This window comes from Lissotriton helveticus, chromosome 10, assembly GCF_964261635.1.
Source record: "Lissotriton helveticus chromosome 10, aLisHel1.1, whole genome shotgun sequence".
Lineage (NCBI taxonomy): Eukaryota > Metazoa > Chordata > Amphibia > Caudata > Salamandridae > Lissotriton > Lissotriton helveticus.
The window spans coordinates 613,270,908-613,291,942 of NC_136071.1; the positions used below are offsets into that span (position 1 = coordinate 613,270,908).

General features: G+C 44.7%; 1 protein-coding gene across 1 annotated transcript in view; it reads left to right on the forward strand.

Annotated features, from left to right (window-relative positions):
- LOC144784068 (uncharacterized) overlaps window positions 1-21,035 on the forward strand; it is a 1,315,621-nt gene that overhangs the window by 401,190 nt on the left and 893,396 nt on the right. The window contains exon 11 of the mRNA XM_078662758.1: window positions 10,399-10,581. Within this exon, the coding sequence (XP_078518884.1) occupies window positions 10,399-10,581 (183 nt within the window). The remainder of the gene's footprint in view (window positions 1-10,398; window positions 10,582-21,035) is intronic.

The window sequence follows — 21,035 nt, forward strand, 5'->3', positions numbered from 1 at the left end:
TTCTGGTAGGCTCCCCTGTAATAGTGGAGCCAAGGGAAGAAGTTTTCATGGCAGGACAACCCAGCTACCGCAGTTTTTCCCACATAGGAAAGTGAGCGTGGCCATGGACAAAATGGCCACCTCAGTGCTGCCTTGACTACATCTGCAGGAACAGCCTGTGTGACCTCACCGCTCTAAGCTGATCCTGCCCCTCCTCCTCCACCTGCATTGACAGTATGGAGATGTTCTCCTGCTTTGGACCAATGGACAGGGGAGAGCCTGCTGGCCTTTGAAGAATCTTAGGCTGCCCAGAAAACGGTCGTCGGAAGCATTGGGGGTGGCAGTGGAGGACAGAGAGCACTGCTAGACCCTGCTACCTATGGGACCAGTGGCATTAACCAAGGCAGCAGCTGTCCTGCTGCAGGACCTGTGATCCCTAGTGACTGAATAAAGTGAAGAAGGTCTGCTATCCCACACTCATGACTATTCCTTGGTGGCCCTCTTCCTGGTGGATTTGGGCCCACCTGTGTGAGGAGAGAGCACTGTGGGCCCTGATAAATCAGTCACAGCCTACTGACACTGCCCGGGGGTGCAGTGGGGTTTGTAAGCACCCGCCTTGCCTTCGCCTCAGGTCAGTGGACAATGGGCAGCCTGTCAGCCTTTGTGGATGCTGGGGTTGACTAGTCAGAAAAGGGGGTGGTGATGGACAGAGCATCTGAGTTAAACAGAACACTCCTACCCAGTCAAAAGATCAGTGCTTGATCCATCACCGTTTTTTAGCTCACTGCACCATCCCAGTTCAGAACCTGGCTACATGCGAATTAGTCTGACCCTGGCCCAGTGCATCATGGGAACAGGGCAGACCAAACTACCAAGCCAATTCTTTACTGGAAAGGAAACAAGCTTCCGGGGACCGGTTTCTGGCATTGCAGCCATCTTCGGCCCAGCTTGCTTGAATCCTGATGGTGCAGTGAGCAAGGGACTCAAGTCTGAGCATACCCTGCCACTCCTATAGTGGCCAAAACGATTCAGAAAAGGGGGTTCTGCTTAATTCAGATACTCTGTCCATCACCACCCCCTTTTATGAATCGTTTTGGCCAGTGAGCTAAAAAACGGTGATGGATCAAGCCCTGATCTTTTGACTGGGTAGGAGTGTTCTGCTTAATTCAGATACTCTGTCCATCACCAGCCCCTTTTATGAATCGTTTTGGCCACCACAAGTGTGGAAGGGTATACTCAGATGTGAGTCCCTTGCTCACTGCACCATCAGGATTCAAGCAAGCCGGGCCGAAGACGGCTGTAATGCCAGAAACCGCTCCCCGGAAGCTTGTTTCCTTTCGAGTAAAGAATTGGCTTGGTAGTTTGGTCTGCCCTGTTCCCATGATGCACTGGGCCAGGGTCAGACTAATTTGCATGTAGCCAGGTTCTGAGCTGGGATGGTGCAGTGAGCTAAAAAACGGTGATGGATCAAGCCCTGATCTTTTGACTGGGTAGGAGTGTTCTGCTTAATTCAGATACTCTGTCCATCACCACCCCCTTTTATGAATCGTTTTGGCCACCACAAGTGTGGAAGAGTATACTCAGATGTGAGTCCCTTGCTCACTGCACCATCAGGATTCAAGCAAGCCGGGCCGAAGACGGCTGTAATGCCAGAAACCGGTCCCCGGAAGCTTGTTTCCTTTTCAGTAAAGAATTGGCTTGGTAGTTTGGTTTGCCCTGTTCCCATGATGCACTGGGCCAGGGTCAGACTAATTTGCATGTAGCCAGGTTCTGAGCTGGGATGGTGCAGTGAGCTAAAAAACGGTGATGGATCAAGCCCTGATCTTTTGACTGGGTAGGAGTGTTCTGCTTAATTCAAATACTCTGTCCATCACCACCCCCTTTTATGAATCGTTTTGGCCACCACAAGTGTGGAAGGGTATACTCAGATGTGAGTCCCTTGCTCACTGCACCATCAGGATTCAAGCAAGCCGGGCCGAAGACGGCTGTAATGCCAGAAACCGGTCCCCGGAAGCTTGTTTCCTTTCCAGTAAAGAATTGGCTTGGTAGTTTGGTCTGCCCTGTTCCCATGATGCACTGGGCCAGGGTCAGACTAATTTGCATGTAGCCAGGTTCTGAGCTGGGATGGTGCAGTGAGCTAAAAAACTGTGATGGATCAAGCCCTGATCTTTTGACTGTGTAGGAGTGTTCTGCTTAATTCAGATACTCTGTCCATCACCACCCCCTTTTATGAATCGTTTAGGCCACCACAAGTGTGGAAGGGTATACTCAGATGTGAGTCCCTTGCTCACTGCACCATCAGGATTGAAGCAAGCCGGGCCGAAGACGGCTGTAATGCCAGAAACCGGTCCCCGGAAGTTTGTTTCCTTTCCAGTAAAGAATTGGCTTGGTAGTTTGGTCTGCCCTGTTCCCATGATGCACTGGGCCAGGGTCAGACTAATTTGCATGTAGCCAGGTTCTGAGCTGGGATGGTGCAGTGAGCTAAAAACGGTGATGGATCAAGCCCTGATCTTTTGACTGGGTAGGAGTGTTCTGCTTTATTCAGATACTCTGTCCATCACCACCCCCTTTTATGAATGGGTTTGACTAGTGGCCCTGAGATTGGGCACCTGGAAGCAGTGGGGAGCCTAGAGGCTCCTGTGTATAGGGTAGGTGCGACACATAGTTGCCCAGAATGCACCATTGTCTGTAGGCAGCCCCTCTCCTTGGCACCCCCGGGATTTCTCTAGATGTGACATCAGGGCCACAAACCCCATCATTTTATCTGTGGCCTCTTAGGGACACTGCGCGAGGGCGATTTATGATCCAATGCAGATGCACTGCTACTCTGGGGCTAGCATTGGGAGTGGAGGGGCCTCAGGTGAAGTGGTGCAGCACCAGTAACATCAAGCACCATCTAGTACATACTGGCCTGATACAGACGACGCACTAATCGGTCCCACACACACACCCTGCTCTGCATTCACTACTAATCCCGACCCTCAAGCCCTGCATGCTGGCTTGTGGCTGTCGGAGCCCCTCCAATAGCACTCACTAGAGATGCTGACCTTAGCTTTGGGCCCCCTGAAGAGTCTAGTTCCCAGCCCAGGGCCAGTGACATTGTGATCTGCGGGATTGTAGCCCACTGAGGCACCCTACCTTGGACTCATCGGCCAGGGTGCTTATCCTCCTCCATTGCCTGCTCCTCCTGTCACCACTGCGTTTGAGGTGAAGAGAACCATTTGTAGCAGAGAGCCCTGCCCTTCACTGCCCACAAGCGATTCTGTTGTGTGCAGAGCCCCACTATGTTTTTGCCTGGCCCTGGCGTTATTATGTCTTCGGCCTGCAACACTAGAAAGGATTCTTCCATTAAAGACTTGCTCACAAAGTCCTCCGCAAAGAAGAGTGTCCAAAGTGGCGACAGATCGAAGTTGGCATCCGTGCCTGTTACCACCACCTCGGAGGGCTCCAATGATGACGAAGCCCCAATTATTATTGGCACAAAGAAATCATCATGTCCTCAGTACACAACAGAAATGCCATTGACATAGAGGGTGCAAGGTGTGGCTGTATCAGGACTTGTCTCCTATCACATTGCAGCACCGCAGAGCCTTTCAACCCCTTCACCAATCTTCAAAGTCCTATGGTGCCCCCCTGTTTATTCAATACTATAGAATACACCGATGGTCTTTCCTACATGTGTTTATTAGCAAAGGGATTGCGCCTCTCTCAAAAAATTAACAGAGAACTAACTGGGGAAGACATCCCTTAAGGATAAGAACCCTCACTCACCCGAGGGTGACATGCTTCATCATATGGGTCCTCCTTACCAGTGATGAAATCCTAGTCAAACACTGGGAGCTACTACTTCGGGGTATTAAGGAAGGAGCTCAGAGATGTTTTTGAAGGATGGCTAACCCATAGATGTGATGGTGAGTGTAGTGAGGTGTGCAGCGCTGTGTAAAGGAGGGTGTGAGTGACTTTAAAACTGACTAGGTAGAATCACTACATGACTTTATTCTTGTGTCCTACCTGACAGGGTTAAAATACAGAAAACAGCACAGTGGTATGAATATGGAACCACTGACACTAAGTGGTCGACATGTTTCAGCCTTTTGATCTTTACTAAAGTATCGGTGGCTTTCTTCAGGACCAGATCTAATATGTGAAAATTGCTGCTGCAATAAGGTGAAAATCAAAAATAGAAAATTATAATAATACAACACCGGTATTCCTGCGTTTTCCTTTTCCTGTCAGGTTATACCCAGGTATCCTCAATAGTAGGAAAATCCTGCCTCACCTCTACCTGGCAGGCTGCTCTGGAGGGAGGCCCCGCTCTATCCGTCGGTACCTCGTTGCCTGCAAGAGCTCGCCCCGCAGGTAACGAGGTACCGACGGATAGAGCGGGGCCTCCCTCCAGAGAAGCCTGCCAGGTAGAGGTGAGGCAGGATTTTCCTACTATTGAGGATACCTGGGTATAACCTGACAGGAAAAGGAAAACGCAGGAATACCGGTGTTGTATTATTATAATTTTCTATTTTTGATTTTCACCTTATTGCAGCAGCAATTTTCACATATTAGATCTGGTCCTGAAGAAAGCCACCGATACTTTAGTAAAGATCAAAAGGCTGAAACATGTCGACCACTTAGTGTCAGTGGTTCCATATTCATACCACTGTGCTGTTTTCTGTATTTTAACCCTGTCAGGTAGGACACAAGAATAAAGTCATGTAGTGATTCTACCTAGTCAGTTTTAAAGTCACTCACACCCTCCTTTACACAGCGCTGCACACCTCACTACACTCACCATCACATCTATGGGTTAGCCATCCTTCAAAAACATCTCTGAGCTCCTTCCTTAATACCCCGAAGTAGTAGCTCCCAGTGTTTGACTAGGATTTCATCACTGGTAAGGAGGACCCATATGATGAAGCATGTCACCCTCGGGTGAGTGAGGGTTCTTATCCTTAAGGGATGTCTTCCCCAGTTAGTTCTCTGTTAATTTTTTGAGAGAGGCACAATCCCTTTGCTAATAAACACATGTAGGAAAGACCATCGGTGTATTCTATAGTATTGAATTGACAAGTGGGAACACACACCTGACGGTCTATAAATTGTTCCTTCCAGACCCCAAATCCACGGTAGTTTTGTATATGCCCCCCTGTTTATCCCTGCACCCTGTAACAGGCACCATGAGGTGCCCCAGTAATATGTCTCTAGATCTCGGTTTTACTCTAGAGCCTTGACTAGAGTCCAGTAGCTGAGATACAACAATTCCCTCATCTTTCAAGTATGTGCCAGAGCGCCTTCCACCATTGACACTGACCTGAAGGTTGATGTCCATGCAGCTCTCCTTCCCATGAAGCCGCTGTCCACCATGTGCCGCCGATGAGCTGGAAGCCACTCCACCAGAGAGCTTGGCTTCACTGGAATCCATAATGTTGCTCTCCCCAACCTTCAAGTTACAGCCCACTGTTGAAGTAAGCGGTTGGGACAGCCCAGTGAGGCAGCCAGACCGTTTCAATTTACCTGCAGGAAGTCTTTTGGGCATGCTTGGCGTATTTAATATTTCTGCAATCAGAGGTCAACTGCCTCCTTTACCCCCTCCGCCATTAGTAAGTTCAACTGTCTTCTGGCGTCTTCATTCCCAAATGTGTCCCTCTCTGTTTGCGGTAATTGTATGCCCCCCACCCGGCTCACCAATAAGGGATCTCACTGGGGATGTTTTACAGCAAGGTCACCAACATGAAGTCGAACAGTTTGGGGTCCCTTTGGAGCCAGTGCAGCAGCTGATCTTCTTAGCGGTTGACCGAAAGATATCTGCCTCTCTGCTCACATCTGCGGTTCCTACTGCGTTCACCCAAAGCTGCCTCCAAGACAAACAGCGGCGTGTACAGGGAGCAGCACTCTGCAGTCACTCAATACTCTGCGTGGAACCAATCTTCTCTGTCTGCTTAGATCACTTAAAAGCTGGGCTTGGAATTCACCTCCCATCACAACACATAACTAAGCATTTCTTTCCTTTAGGCCCGAACTGCGCTGAAAGGGAGAGGAGCTTGCACGCGGCCATTCACATGGCAGCCCTCTTGATTAAAGAAGAGGCAATTGCATGTTTTTTAATAGTAGTGGAATCGAGCTATTTTTAAAAAGTGACATTTAAAACAGTACAGTCTGCATTTAAGATGTGTTCTCAGGTCAGGGATACATTGGGAGATTGGAGAAGTGTGGCTAACTGGTTAGAAGTGGCAGACCCTGAAGCAGAGATCAGGCCCGGGACCAGGGTTCAATTCCAGACGCGGCAGGGTCTTGGGCTCAATGTCTGTGGACTCGATAATTCTTGCCTCGGTGCCTACTCTAATCATGGGTCCCACTCCGCGACTCTGGGCAATAGCTTGCTTAATCTCCACAACGGCCCCAACAGCGCTGGGATGCCTGGCTTCACCTTGGATGGGGCGGCAGTGCGCTTTACAAGTATACACACATTTTACTTTTTTTTTTTTTACATAATTTCAACACTCTCCTGACAAGTATTGTAGTAAATGGGAATAATGTGGAGTAGGGAAAATTGGGGACTTCTTTCATCTTTACCAATTTAAATCTTTTGATGAGATGCAAGGGGATCTGGGCTTGAAAGGTGGATTTTTTTTTTAGTTTCTTCATTTTAGAGGTTTTTGCTAAAATGTCCAAGGGGAACTGTATGGGGGTAGAAGATCCTGGTGATAGAGCAGCTCGGTAAACTAGCAGAATGTAGGATCAGTCGGATCTATCAACATCTATTGGAGCTTATGCAGGACAATCTGGTAAAACAATCAGACAACTGGAGTTTACAGGCTAGGGATCAATGAAGTACCATTTTTGAGTCTTTGGAGACAGGCCAGTTGGTATTATCTGCAGGGCTACAGGCTCAACACTGTAGGACACTTTTTAACTTGTATATACCCCTGCAAAAATAGCAAGCTGAGGAAGAAGGGTAGATATGACTTGCCCATGATGCAGTAGTAAAAGTGCAAATCTGGCCCATTTGTTCTGAGTCGGAAGGGCTTAAACAGAGGATCACTGGTTTTCTAGAGACTGTTTTGCACATACGAATACGCCTTTCACCCCAACTCACCCTGTTATGGATAGATGATCAAGAGGTAGCCAACCAATCTCAATATTTTGTATATGTGGCCATGGCAGTAGTTAAGATCTGTATTGCTTCAGACTGGCTCAGACCAAACCCTCCTACTTACAATCAAAGGTTGGACAGATTGCTCTCCATTTGCCATATGGAGAGCAATTTATATGCACACAAGGGTAGGGCTCCGAAAAAGAGGGGGTCAGGATATAGGCACCAGTTTTGGAATGGCTGGAAAATAGATCAGATGAAAGACTTGGCATGAATGTATGAGAGTATAAGTCTCTTTTCCCGGTATCTCTTAATTTTGATCAAGAATGAGTTGTGATAGGATTAGGGAGATCTGCTATCCAAAATATAATCCACTGGTGTGTTTTTCAGGATTATTGTTGGAATTACTGAAGGTATTTGTTTGTATGCTGAATATCAATATGGTAATTCTCAAACTTTGGGCCTCATCGTGGTTTTACAATGTAGACTGTCAGTTTTGAAACTGGTACGACATTCCTGCTGGGTTCAGACGGGTTCAAGGAACCCATCTGCCAATTGGAATCGGCACATAATCCCCATGGACAGCATTTTTTGTGCCGTCCGGATTACGATGTTGGTTTCTGGCAGGGTTCCCAAGCCGGGCTTTCTGACATGAAAACCCTGTTGGAAAGCAACTTTGGGGGCCCCTAGCAGGGCCCCCTTCAGCCAGCGGCCTACGGTTTAGGGCCAAGGGGGCACCTATGTTGCCCCCGTGTTTATCCCTGCACCCTGTAACAGGCACCATGAGGTGCCTGCCATGCGGTGCAGGTATGAACACAAAAGGAACTCTTACATTTGATGTATAACTAGGTGAGTTTGTAATTTGTTGCGGGGGTTGGTTAACCAGTCTTGAGCAAGAATCGTTAGTTATGGACACTATTGCACAGTAACGTTGTAAATATGATTTCAGGAACACCTTCCATTAAATCACCTTTGGGTCAGGACAGGACCCATTTTAACTGTTTTTAAGTGCTAATCACTGTCAAAGGGTTTGGCGGTCGTATATTTGGGTGGTAAGATTGTAGAGACTACTGCATACCTTTTATTTGTTGTGTACTGTACTGTTTTATATGTAATACAATGCATTTCTTTTACAAAGTAAAGCATAGACTAAAGTGGTAGCCATATTGATTGCTATTATGAATGTCTAAACCTACGTGACTTCCTTGAGTTAGCTTTAGACTGCTCATCCGCCTTCCTGGAGAGAGTCCTTGGTTATTCAGTTTGGGTTCAACAGTATTGTGGCCCAAGGGCACAACTCCATTTTCCTACATCGAAGTCCAGTAACAACCGTCTATCCCTCGACTCCAAGAAAAGATCCTCACACCCTTAACCTGTACTGTGATTACTTTGTTGTGAGGATGTGGCCTAACGGCTGGGGCGGTCGATCTCAAATCTGGAGAACTGGGTTCGAGTCGCAGCAATGATGCTCAACATATTGTGATTCTGGGCAAATCGCGTAATCTCCCTGTGCCTAACAAAAATGAATGTGTTGTTGTGTAACGCAACTGTTGCTCATATAAAGCGCTCTGATGCCTGATACCTTCAGGTCAAGTTCACACTATATAAAACTCTGAAAAAGAAAAAAGAGAAAAGAAAAGCTCCATATTCTGTATGGGAGCTTGTGCTGCAGGTGGTTTCCGACCGCAGCACAAGCTCCTATAAAGAAAAGGGAGCTTGTGACCGCAACATGTGTGGTTGCATCAAAATTCAGCGGTGGGGACCGGAGGTCGGTTAGACCCATATTCGCAATGGTTTCAGATCAAAATATGAAAGGGATTGGGATGAGCAAAGAATTATTTGCATTAGTTTTTTCTCCAGTTTTGATGTTTTTCTTTACTTTTTTGTTCGTATTAATCATGCTTGTAAATCTTTTACACTACATCTATTGTGCAATTGTGTGAAAATTAAATATGTCTTTTTTTAAAGAACTGTGGGCCAGATGTACGACCATTGAAATTTGCGAGTCGCAAAATTCAATGCACAACAGTGTGTGCATGGGGTCGCAAATTGCATGCCTCATGAATATTAATGAGGCTGTTGCAATTTACAACCCTATTGGGAATGGCTGGCACTCCCAGGGATGGTGGCCTGCTGGGGTCCCTATACTTTCCCATAGGAATAGCTCTGCAAAAGTGGTGTCAATCTCCACATACATATGCAAAGTTAAAATTAACTTTACACTCATAAATGTTGGTGTAGAAGGTCCACCTCTTATAGACGTGTAAGTCTACACCTAGGTGTAAATCTGCAACTGAAATGGTGACTAGCTAAAATGTATAGAGTTACATCTAGATGCAGTTTTAAACATACAAATGAGTAAATCAGGGGCGAATCCTCCACATGGGAGGAGGAGCGTCACCTACCTGTGGGCGCTGACTGTTTGATCGGCCCCAGGGCCAACCAAACCAGTCATATGCACTCTCCCGTTTTCTCCATGTAGGCTGCATGCAACCTGCATGAACAAAACGGCTTCCCATAGACGCCTATGCGGTCGGCGGCCCAGGCAATCACAACGCTGCCATTGCAGCATTGTAATTGGCTTAGGGGAGGAGAGGGAGGCTGATTGCTTCCTGTGAGGAGCAGAGAGAGGAGACGGGACACGGGACTGGAGGTGAAGGTAAATTTTAATTATTATTCGTTTTTAATCACCTCCACCCCCTTCCTCGCCCCCCTCCCCCACACACGACTCATGCAGGCAGCGATTAGAGTAAATAGACATGTGTATATTTACCTTTGTGAATAGGCCCCATAGAGTAACAAACTGACCATGTGAAACTTGCAATTAGGAGCTAGTCAGTCGTTTCAGATGTAACTTTTGTACTAGTTTATCAAGGCAATGTTGATCCCAATCTGTAAATGTATGCATATCTGGCTTTATATTCCCTGTACTTATTTATTATTAATGAGTCACACAAACATGGACACTAAAGGTTATTGACTGCCATACAGTTTGTAATTTGTGAGTAAGAATCCTCCTTCGGTTTACTAATGAGCTGTTTTGGTTTCAGCCTCTACTGAGTCACTTGAAGCAACTCGGAATGTCTTTTTTGGCATCACTACTTAATTTTATAATGACACAATTGAACGCACATGTATGGTATAATCTTTTTAAAATGTTAAGGAATTTTTTGAAGATATTTGAATAGTATATTTACAAATTAATATGCCAATGTAATTACGTATTTTAAATCGATTTATATAGTGTTACCTCAGCAGAGGTTTAAATCAATTTTATATAATTTTAATAAGCTTGAAACTTTCAATATACTAATGAAATGTTCTGGTTTCAGCCTCTTCTGGAGTCGCCTGAAGCACATCAGAATGCCTTTTTGGGCATCACTGCTCTGCTGCACAACTTCTGTTCGACTACAAGTGACTGTGATCAGGTGCCTGAAGTGCAAGGCCTCATGAGGATTTTTCAAGGGCATTTGGGTGAAAACTGCAATGTGAACCAAGCCGAGAAGATAAACAAGGTACACATACCAAGTTAAACCCTCTTTGTTATTTTATTTTGATCAAATCTGTCTTTCATATTTTTGTTTTTTCCTCAAGGAAAAGTAAAACATGTATTTGTGTCTTTAGGAACAAACGCCTTAATTCAGACAATGACTGATATTAATAATTATATATATATATTATTTTATGTTGGGCATTTATAAAGGGCTGATCTATCCAGAAAAGGTAACTGACTGCTTAAGGTAGTAAAACAAAGTACCAATCAAATGTCCCTTACAAAGTCATGAGCTGACATTTACAAAAGACGAGCTAGCTGGTTGTGTTTGGATGCAGGGTTTGCTTGGCATCACTATGTACAACATAAGTGGTTAGGTAGAGTTATTGCATAGAGCAGATGTATTAATACATATTTTGCAAAGAGTTACGAAATTACCATTTCTGTACAGAAAGAACAAATCTGATGATACAGAAAATCGATTTCAAGGTCTGTTTCAACGCCCTAAGGAAAAAAAGAATTAGATGCAGATTCATATTTACTGTTATGCTATTTTCCATAGACAAATTGCTTTTTAGCTAACAGAATTTGTATTCTGAGGGGTCCCAAGCTCAGGGAAATGGAGATATACATACAAAAATGGGCAAATCTTGAGAGCTTGAGTCTAAAGATGGAAGTGAAAAAGGGTCTGTGGGCCGGTTATGGCCAGGCCTGGAACAATATGCTAAATTCTATAGAAAGAGGAGATAAAAAAATTGACTTTGCCATGTTAAAGTTTTCAAAAAACAGGAATAAGTTATAGATCGATATAACCACCTTCTCTCATCAACATAACCCACTATCAGTTATGGATACTATGGATACCGAATGTCCTGCATACAAAGATATGAGTCAGAGACTATTTTAAGATGATGAGAGTCCAGACCAATTCATCTGTATGTCTTGTGTCCAGTTGTCACACTACTTATCAGCACAGATTGATGATTGTTGCATATATTTCAAATATGAATGCCTTGAAATGCCATTAATATAATAGTGACCAGACTCTAATACATAATAATTCATGCTGAAGTGTGTTTACACTCAGTATTTGATTCTGAAGTTAGTTGCTTTTTTTTATTCAATCGTAAAATGATACACCTTAAAACTTCAACCCTCAAGTGAGTCAATTTTACTTGTCAGCTTGCCCATCTCGTAATACTGAAGCTGTTGATGTGGTTTTATTTATAAAAACAAAAATCAATACTATTTTTTTTAACTAAAATATATTTGTATCTAACATGTAATGTTAGATTGTTATTTTATGAATTTTACAAACATTATTATTGTCTTAGTTAATTTTATCTTTTGTCATCAGGACTAAATGTCTTGTGGCATTGTTTCTTTTGATGTCATTGTTGTTAAGGATCATTCAGTGTGACTTCCTGAGATATCATTGGGGAAAGGATGGATGAAGTTTGGTGAAATTCCAGACCACCACAAATTACATCATGGATGACTTGTTTGTAGAGTTTGTGTCAAATTATATTAGTGTTCTTTTATGCCTCACCAAGCTATATGTATGTACATTTTAAAAAAACTTCTTAAAGTGGTGGTTACAATGACTACTGTTCCATCATCTGTCTGTTAATGTCCTATATTACTACAAGCAGAGTAGGATCTAGTTGTCTATATGGATCATCAGTTAGTCGTACTGGTAAATGAACAAAATCATATAGCAAGCGTCATAGCACATCGATTTTTAGAGCTGTCTTCCCCCTCATCAACAATGGGAAGATTCCATAATGCTACACTGCATCTCAGAGTTGCAGATCAAGATGTCATGTTACAGTTTATGACCTTAGAGTCTGTATGATAAATCCTCACTCCCCGGCAGTGGAAAGTAAATTGTTCCCAACTGAGATCTCAGCCAGCCATGGGGAACATCCACTCATCAACTGCAGTATGCAATGGGAAAACAGAAGACTAGAGCCTGTTATCCTGTAGCTCTGACAGTCTCCTACACTTCGCTAATGCTGCAATAGTTAGGTCTGCATCAGTGCTGATATAATTAAGGAACAGTAACATGTTTTCTGCACACTGTAAAACAATACACATTTCCTCCTTCACTTGGATTCTTATTCTGCCTACTCTTCATAGAACACTCGGAAATGGCTCCATAGCCAACGCAAAGACTATTGGAGATAAGAGGCACCCTTAATGTGTCCCCCTCCCAATTGTATAGGATGTGATATTACTTGTGATATTACACACTCATGCAATATGATTACAGTACAGTATGAGCTCTATTTCAAAATCCTAGGTACCACATCTATGCATTTCATAGTGTCAAATATAAATGCCCAAATGTGGGGCCTACTCACTGAGTTACACCTACATGGAATACACAAACAGGTATGTGGCACAAGTAAGCCCTTTCACAATGGTGGAGATCTCTGCTATGAATGGGGAGATCTCCGCACCTAAAAATTCCACTCAAAGTTTGCATTTGAGGGTGTTTCTGGGCTGTCCCAGGCACAGTTAGCTTTAGAAGTTTGTCAATGCCCACAAACAATTAAATTTGTGAGCATTCACAGACTACTATCATTCCTCTTTTAGAAAAGAAAGGATTGTATATTTAATTCAGCCAAGTGCTGATGTAAATACCCTTTCTAGGTTGGGAAGGGGACTGTCTTGTTTCTGCATTGATTTCCTTCTTGGAAGTAGAGCAGAGTACTTAGTGGTTTATCAACTACGGTACATTTCTTCTTTGTGAAGGTGCCCATAGCACTCAGCGGCTTATTTTACTAAAAATGTGGTGGTGCCTGTGTAAGAAATTTGATTTTATTTTGGGGGGGGGGTGGTAACCCACCTCATGGAACAATCACAACCTTTGTCAGGGTGAACTCTCAAAGTCGCTAATTTAACCTGAGCTCACTACCCTGGTAACTATGGCACAGAGCAGACAGGCTTAACTTAGTGCAATGTGTATATTATTTATGTAGTACCACAACAAAAATAAAGTTGACGTTCAAAACAATAAAATCCAAATCCAAATTAGAAAAATAGAGCAATATTTAAAAAACAAAATTACACCCAAATGACATAAATCTAAAATGAGGAATTTGAGATATGATTTTTTAAAGTTTTAGGTTGAAATAGCATAGAGAAGCATAAAGTGCCAATGATTGTCAATAGTAGTGGTAGTCCTGGAACTAGGTGCAATTTGACACTGACGATGATAGAGCGTGTATAGGATACACCAATGAGGATCATTCTGGTCAAAGATTTTACATCTGACTTTAGTCCTTTAAGAATGTCTATGCCCCAAACACAAGCGAGCTAAACTTCTGGAATGACCTAACTGAACAGATTGAAACTATTCCTGATTCGGCCATGCATATCCTGGCGGGAGACTTTAATCTGTACTTAAACCCGATTTTAGACAGGGGCTCAAGGTGCGCTTACCGAAGTAACAAATCCCACAAAGCCTTTACTAACCTCTGCGCTCGTTTTAATTTGCTAGACTCTTGAAGGTTACAAAACTCCACGGGTAGGGAGTACACATTTTATTCACCACCCCACGATTCCTTTACTCGTATTGATTACCTATTTATCACAAGTAACGCCACTTCTAGGAGTCGAAGAGACGTCGATAGAGCCCAGGGTAATATCAGACCATTCCTGCATCTCACTATCCATCTCCAACGTAAATCCAACCAATCGTCAGTCCATCTGCAGACTAAATGATGAAGTGTTGGATAAGGAACAGCATAGGAAACTCATAGAGAATGTAATCCAATCTTACCTAGAGCACAATAAGAGGAACAACACTTCTGACCTAACTCGCTGGGAGGCTCTGAAAAGCACTATTAGGGGTGTAATCATTAAAATCAGATCAGCCTTAAACAAGGAATACAACAAGGCCCTTGACAAGTTAGAAAAGGAGATCTCAGCCCTAGAAAATAAGCACCTGGCATCTAGAGATGAATTAATATTGAATAAATTGCTAATAAAAAATATGAATATAATAGAGTTTAGCTGCATACTTAAAATTTAAAGTGCAAAAGAACACGATTAGTAGTATTAAAAATCATAATGGCGTAACATATTCTGACTCAGAAAAGATTGCGGAAATCTTCAAAGACTTTTATAACACCTTATACTCCAAGAACAAAGATGTAGATAATGCTAAAATTCAGGAGCAGCTTAACGAGTGTGACCTACCGACTCTCTCAGACACGGAGCAATCGAAACTTAATAGCCCAATAACCACCCTGGAAATTGAAAATTAAATTAAATCTCTAAAATGTGGGGAGGCCCCTGGCCCTGATGGGTTTAGCGCAAAATTCTACAAATGTTTCCCCTCTCTCCTATCTCCGCCAGTATTACACTTGTTTAACGAATTCAGTGAAGCAGGTAAAGTCACATGTACACTGTATGAAGCCATCATTGCAGTGCTGCCTAAGGAAGGGAAAGACCCAACACTCCCCAAAAACTACTGACCGATCTCCCTTATCAATATAGATTGTAAGCTTTTTGCAATGATCCTAGCTAACCGTCTTCAAAAGTTCCTGCCCAAACTTATTCACCCCTCTCAGGTTGGTTTTTTAAAGGACAGGCTTTCCAGCGACAACATCAGGATCTTAGCTCATGTATTGGAAAAGGCCAAACTTACTACATCTCCCACAGTAGCGATAACGCTTGAAGCCTAAAAGGCTTTCGATGAAGTTGATTGGACGTACCTAGAAGCGGCGCTGAATAAGTTTCGGCTTGGAGGAAATTTCACGAAGATGGTAATGTCGCTATATTTCAGCCCTTCGGCTAGGGTCCGAACGGGAGGCTCGATCTTATCACCCTTCCAGTTACAACAAGGAACCAGGCAGGGTTGCCCCCTCTCCCCCTCATTATTTTTACACGCAATTGAACCATTCTTATTCCACATTAGGAACAATGACCGTATCTCAGGAGTCCACTTTAACGAATGCACAGTGAAAATTACTGCTTACGCGGATGACGTTTTAGTGGTCTCGGAAGAGGCTGAGGAGGCCATCCCTGCTCTCATGTCCTTAATTGAAAGCTTTTCCCGTGTGTCAGGGTACAAACTAAACAAAGATAAAACTGAAGTAAACCTCCTGAATAATCGGGGTAACAAGTAGGTTATGGGGGACTCCGGCCTGATATATGATTCAGAAAAGGGGGTGGTGTTGGACAGAGCATCTGAATTAAACAGAACACTCATACCCAGTCAAAAGATCAGGGCTTGATCCATCACCGTTTTTTAGCTCACTGCACCATCCCAGTTCAGAACCTGGCTACATGCAAATTAGTCTGTCCCTGGCCCAGTGCATCATGGGAACAGGCAGACCAAACTACCAATCCAATTCTTAACTGGAAAGGAAACAAGCTTCCGGGGACCGGTTTCTGGCATTGCAGCCATCTTCCGCCCGGCTTGCTTGAATCCTGATGGTGCAGTGAGCAAGGGACTCATGTCTGAGCATACCCTGCCACTCCTATAGTGGCCAAAACGATTCAGAAAAGGGGGTGGTGATGGACAGAGCATCTGAATTAAACAGAACACTCATACCCAGTCAAAAGATCAGGGCTTGATCCATCACCATTTTTTTAGCTCACTGCACCATCCCAGTTCAGAACCTGGCTACATGCAAATTAGTCTGTCCCTGGCCCAGTGCATCATGGGAACAGGGCAGACCAAACTACCAAGCCAATTCTTTACTGGAAAGGAAACAAGCTTCCGGAGACCGGTTTCTGGCATTGCAGCCGTCTTCCGCCCGGCTTGCTTGAATCCTGATGGTGCAGTGAGCAAGGGACTCATGTCTGAGCATACCCTGCCACTCCTATAGTGGCCAAAACGATTCAGAAAAGGGGGTGGTGCTGGACAGAGCATCTGAATTAAACAGAACACTCATACCCAGTCAAAAGATCAGGGCTTGATCCATCACCGTTTTTTAGCTCACTGCACCATCCCAGTTCAGAACCTGGCTACATGCAAATTAGTCTGTCCCTGGCCCAGTGTATCATGGGAACAGGGCAGACCAAACTACCAAGCCAATTCTTTACTGGAAAGGGAACAAGCTTCGGGGGACCGGTTTCTGGCATTGCAGCCGTCTTCGGCCCGGCTTGCTTGAATCCTGATGGTGCAGTGAGCAAGGGACTCATGTCTGAGCATACCCTGCCACTCCTATAGTGGCCAAAACGATTCAGAAAAGGGGGTGGTGCTGGACAGAGCATCTGAATTAAACAGAACACTCATACCCAGTCAAAAGATCAGGGCTTGATCCATCACCGTTTTTTAGCTCACTGCACCATCCCAGTTCAGAACCTGCCTACATGCAAATTAGTCTGTCCCTGGCCCAGTGCATCATGGGAACAGGGCAGACCAAACTACCAAGCCAATTCTTTACTGGAAAGGAAAAAAGCTTCCGGGGACCGGTTTCTGGCATTGCAGCCGTCTTCGGCCCGGCTTGCTTGAATCCTGATGGTGCAGTGAGCAAGGGACTCATGTCTGAGCATACCCTGCGACTCCTATAGTGGCCAAAACGATTCAGAAAAGGGGGTGGTGATGGACAGAGCATCTGAATTAAACAGAACACTCATACCCAGTCAAAAGATCAGGGCTTGATCCATCACCGTTTTTTTAGCTCACTGCACCATCCCAGTTCAGAACCTGGCTACATGCAAATTAGTCTGTCCCTGGCCCAGTGCATCATGGGAACAGGGCAGACCAAACTACCAAGCCAATTCTTTACTGGAAAGGAAACAAGCTTCCGGGGACCGGTTTCTGGCACTGCAGCCGTCTTCGGCCCGGCTTGCTTGAATCCTGATGGTGCAGTGAGCAAGGGACTCATGTCTGACCACCCCCCTTTTTGAATCGTTTTGGCCACCACAAGTGTGGAAGGGTATGCTCAGATGTGAGTCCCTTGCTCACTGCACCATCAGGATTCAAGCAAGCCGGGCCAAAGACGGCTGTAATGCCAGAAACCGGTCCCCGGAAGCTTGTTTCCTTTCCAGTAAAGAATTGGCTTGGTAGTTTGGTCTGCCCTGTTCCCATGATGCACTGGGCCAGGGTCAGACTAATTTGCATGTAGCCAGGTTCTGAGCTGGGATGGTGCAGTGAGCTAAAAAACGGTGATGGATCAAGCCCTGATCTTTTGACTGGGTAGGAGTGTTCTGCTTAATTCAGATACTCTGTCCATCACCACCCCCCTTTTTGAATCGTTTTGGCCACCACAAGTGTGGAAGGGTATGCTCAGATGTGAGTCCCTTGCTCACTGCACCATCAGGATTCAAGCAAGCCGGGCCGAAGACGGCTGTAATGCCAGAAACCGGTCCCCGGAAGCTTGTTTCCTTTCCAGTAAAGAATTGGCTTGGTAGTTTGGTCTGCCCTGTTCCCATGATGCACTGGGCCAGGGTCAGACTAATTTGCATGTAGCCAGGTTCTGAACTGGGATGGTGCAGTGAGCTAAAAAACGGTGATGGATCAAGCCCTGATCTTTTGACTGGGTAGGAGTGTTCTGCTTAATTCAGATACTCTGTCCATCACCACCCCCCTTTTTGAATCGTTTTGGCCACCACAAGTGTGGAAGGGTATGCTCAGATGTGAGTCCCTTGCTCACTGCACCATCAGGATTCAAGCAAGCCGGGCCGAAGACGGCTGTAATGCCAGAAACCGGTCCCCGGAAGCTTGTTTCCTTTCCAGTAAAGAATTGGCTTGGTAGTTTGGTCTGCCTTGTTCCCATGATGCACTGGGCCAGGTCAGACTAATTTGCATGTAGCCAGGTTCTGAACTGGGATGGTGCAGTGAGCTAAAAATCGGTGATGGATCAAGCCCTGATCTTTTGACTGGGTAGGAGTGTTCTGCTTAATTCAGATACTCTGTCCATCACCACCCCCCCTTTTTGAATCGTTTTGGCCACCACAAGTGTGGAAGGGTATGCTCAGATGTGAGTCCCTTGCTCACTGCACCATCAGGATTCAAGCAAGCCGGGCCGAAGACGGCTGTAATGCCAGAAACCGGTCCCCGGAAGCTTGTTTCCTTTCCAGTAAAGAATTGGCTTGGTAGTTTGGTCTGCCCTGTTCCCATGATGCACTGGGCCAGGGTCAGACTAATTTGCATGTAGCCAGGTTCTGAACTGGGATGGTGCAGTGAGCTAAAAAACGGTGATGGATCAAGCCCTGATCTTTTGACTGGGTAGGAGTGTTCTGCTTAATTCCGATACTCTGTCCATCACCACCCCCCTTTTTGAATCGTTTTGGCCACCACAAGTGTGGAAGGGTATGCTCAGATGTGAGTCCCTTGCTCACTGCACCATCAGGATTCAAGCAAGCCGGGCCGAAGACGGCTGTAATGCCAGAAACCGGTCCCCGGAAGCTTGTTTCCTTTCCAGTAAAGAATTGGCTTGGTAGTTTGGTCTGCCCTGTTCCCATGATGCACTGGGCCAGGTCAGACTAATTTGCATGTAGCCAGGTTCTGAACTGGGATGGTGCAGTGAGCTAAAAATCGGTGATGGATCAAGCCCTGATCTTTTGACTGGGTAGGAGTGTTCTGCTTAATTCAGATACTCTGTCCATCACCACCCCCCCTTTTTGAATCGTTCCGGCCTGACATGGCAACCAAAATGCTTTAAATATCTGGGCCTGGATTTTGACAAGGATGTAATCTCTACCCTCCACACCAACGAAAATCTAATCTTCAAAAAAATCTCCAATCTACTGGAAGGGTGGTCCCCTAAATATCCTTCATGGTGAGGTAGGGCTGAAACACTGAAAATGATGGTGACTCCCTTAGTGAATTATCTTGCGAGTATGTTGCAGATGACTTTCTCCTCTGACTTTTTGAACAAGATTGATAAGCTCTTTACTGCTTTCCTTTGGCAGGGGAAGAAACCCAGAATATCTCTGACTATGCTGCAGCTATCTAAAGAAAAAGGTGGTGGTCTGGGTCTCCCTAACTTCAGGAATTACCAGACAGCATTTTTATGCAAGCAAGGAGCCAGCTGGCTGACTGTAAATCCGGACTACACACCAGTCTGGCTAGACATAGAGAAGTCACTCATCAACAATATGCCTTTATCTGCCCTCCTCACCATGGATCTTTCCCATCTGCTTCATTCTCGATATATTCTCCTCAATACTAGACATGCCCTCCTGAGACTAGATCAGCTACACAAATCAAAATTAAGATTAAATAAGTCTAATATAGTCTCTCTGTGGCGGAACCCCTCGCTGAAGCTGGAAGGTAACATGCTTTACTGGGAACTCTGGTCTCGGAAAGGCATAAACTTAGTAAAAGACTTCTATGCAGGCCCCCATCCATTACCTTTTTCAACTCTTCAGACCCAACACAATTTAACTCCCATAGATTTTTACGACTTCCTGAAGTTGAAAGCTCTCCTTTCAGCACACCCCATTAGGCCCTATGACCCATGGCTCACGTCTCAGATATCACGAATCCTGAAAGCAGGCCATATTGTATCAAGAATATATCAACTCCTTCTACCCCTCCCTAGAAAATCACACAAACACAATGATGCCAAATGGGAATCAGAACCCAACTCTACCAATCTCATGTTCGACTGGGATAAAATATATAGCACAGCCTTCTCGAATAAAATATCCCCTATCCTGTCTCAAACCAAATATATGATACTCAATAGGTCATACTGGACTCCTGAAAAACTTTTTAAACTACGTTTAAGAGAGAATCCGACATGCTGGAACTGTAACTCTGCTGTCGGAGATCTTGCTCACATGCTCTTCACTTGCCCCTCCTTACAACTGTATTGGGAAAAAATGTATAAATGTATAGAACACATTTTCAATTTCAATCCCCCTAGAGAATTCTCATACATCCTATTAGGCATCCTAGACCCAACACTAGCCAACGATAATGACCGACAGCTGTTGGACCACTTGCTCATCTTAGCTTGCAAAGTCATATTAGTAAGTAAGTAAGTAATCTTTATTGCTTGATTAGTTAAAATCTTAGCAGTCTGCACAATAAAACACATAATTAGCACTTTTTCTGTGTGCAAATTCTGAGCTTTCGTCTTCTCCTGGGCCCATGGGTCTTAATTAGGTTCTTAGGTGAGCACCTGGAGGGGAACCTCAGGCGGAGTTGAATATGCTCGGGTTTCTTATTTTATTATGCAAATGGAAGAATGTTAAAGATGTGTCCTTTAGAATTTGGCAAGAGTGGCTATCCTTCCTAAGAGGAGCGGACAATCCGGCTCTCCACACTTCTCCTTGGTGTAAAACTCACAGAACACTCTGGAAGTCCCTAGACGCCTCTTCATTCTCATTCGATCCCCCGTGAATTCCTCCTATTACAGTAATATATGTAACCTCATTGTAACTTCAATGTACTGATTATAACCACACTACTTGTTTGCATGGTCATTTGTAATAGTTAGCCTCGCCCACTGATGTGTCGCATTTGCTATTGTCATGTTCACACTGGGTGTAACCAACAGGCAC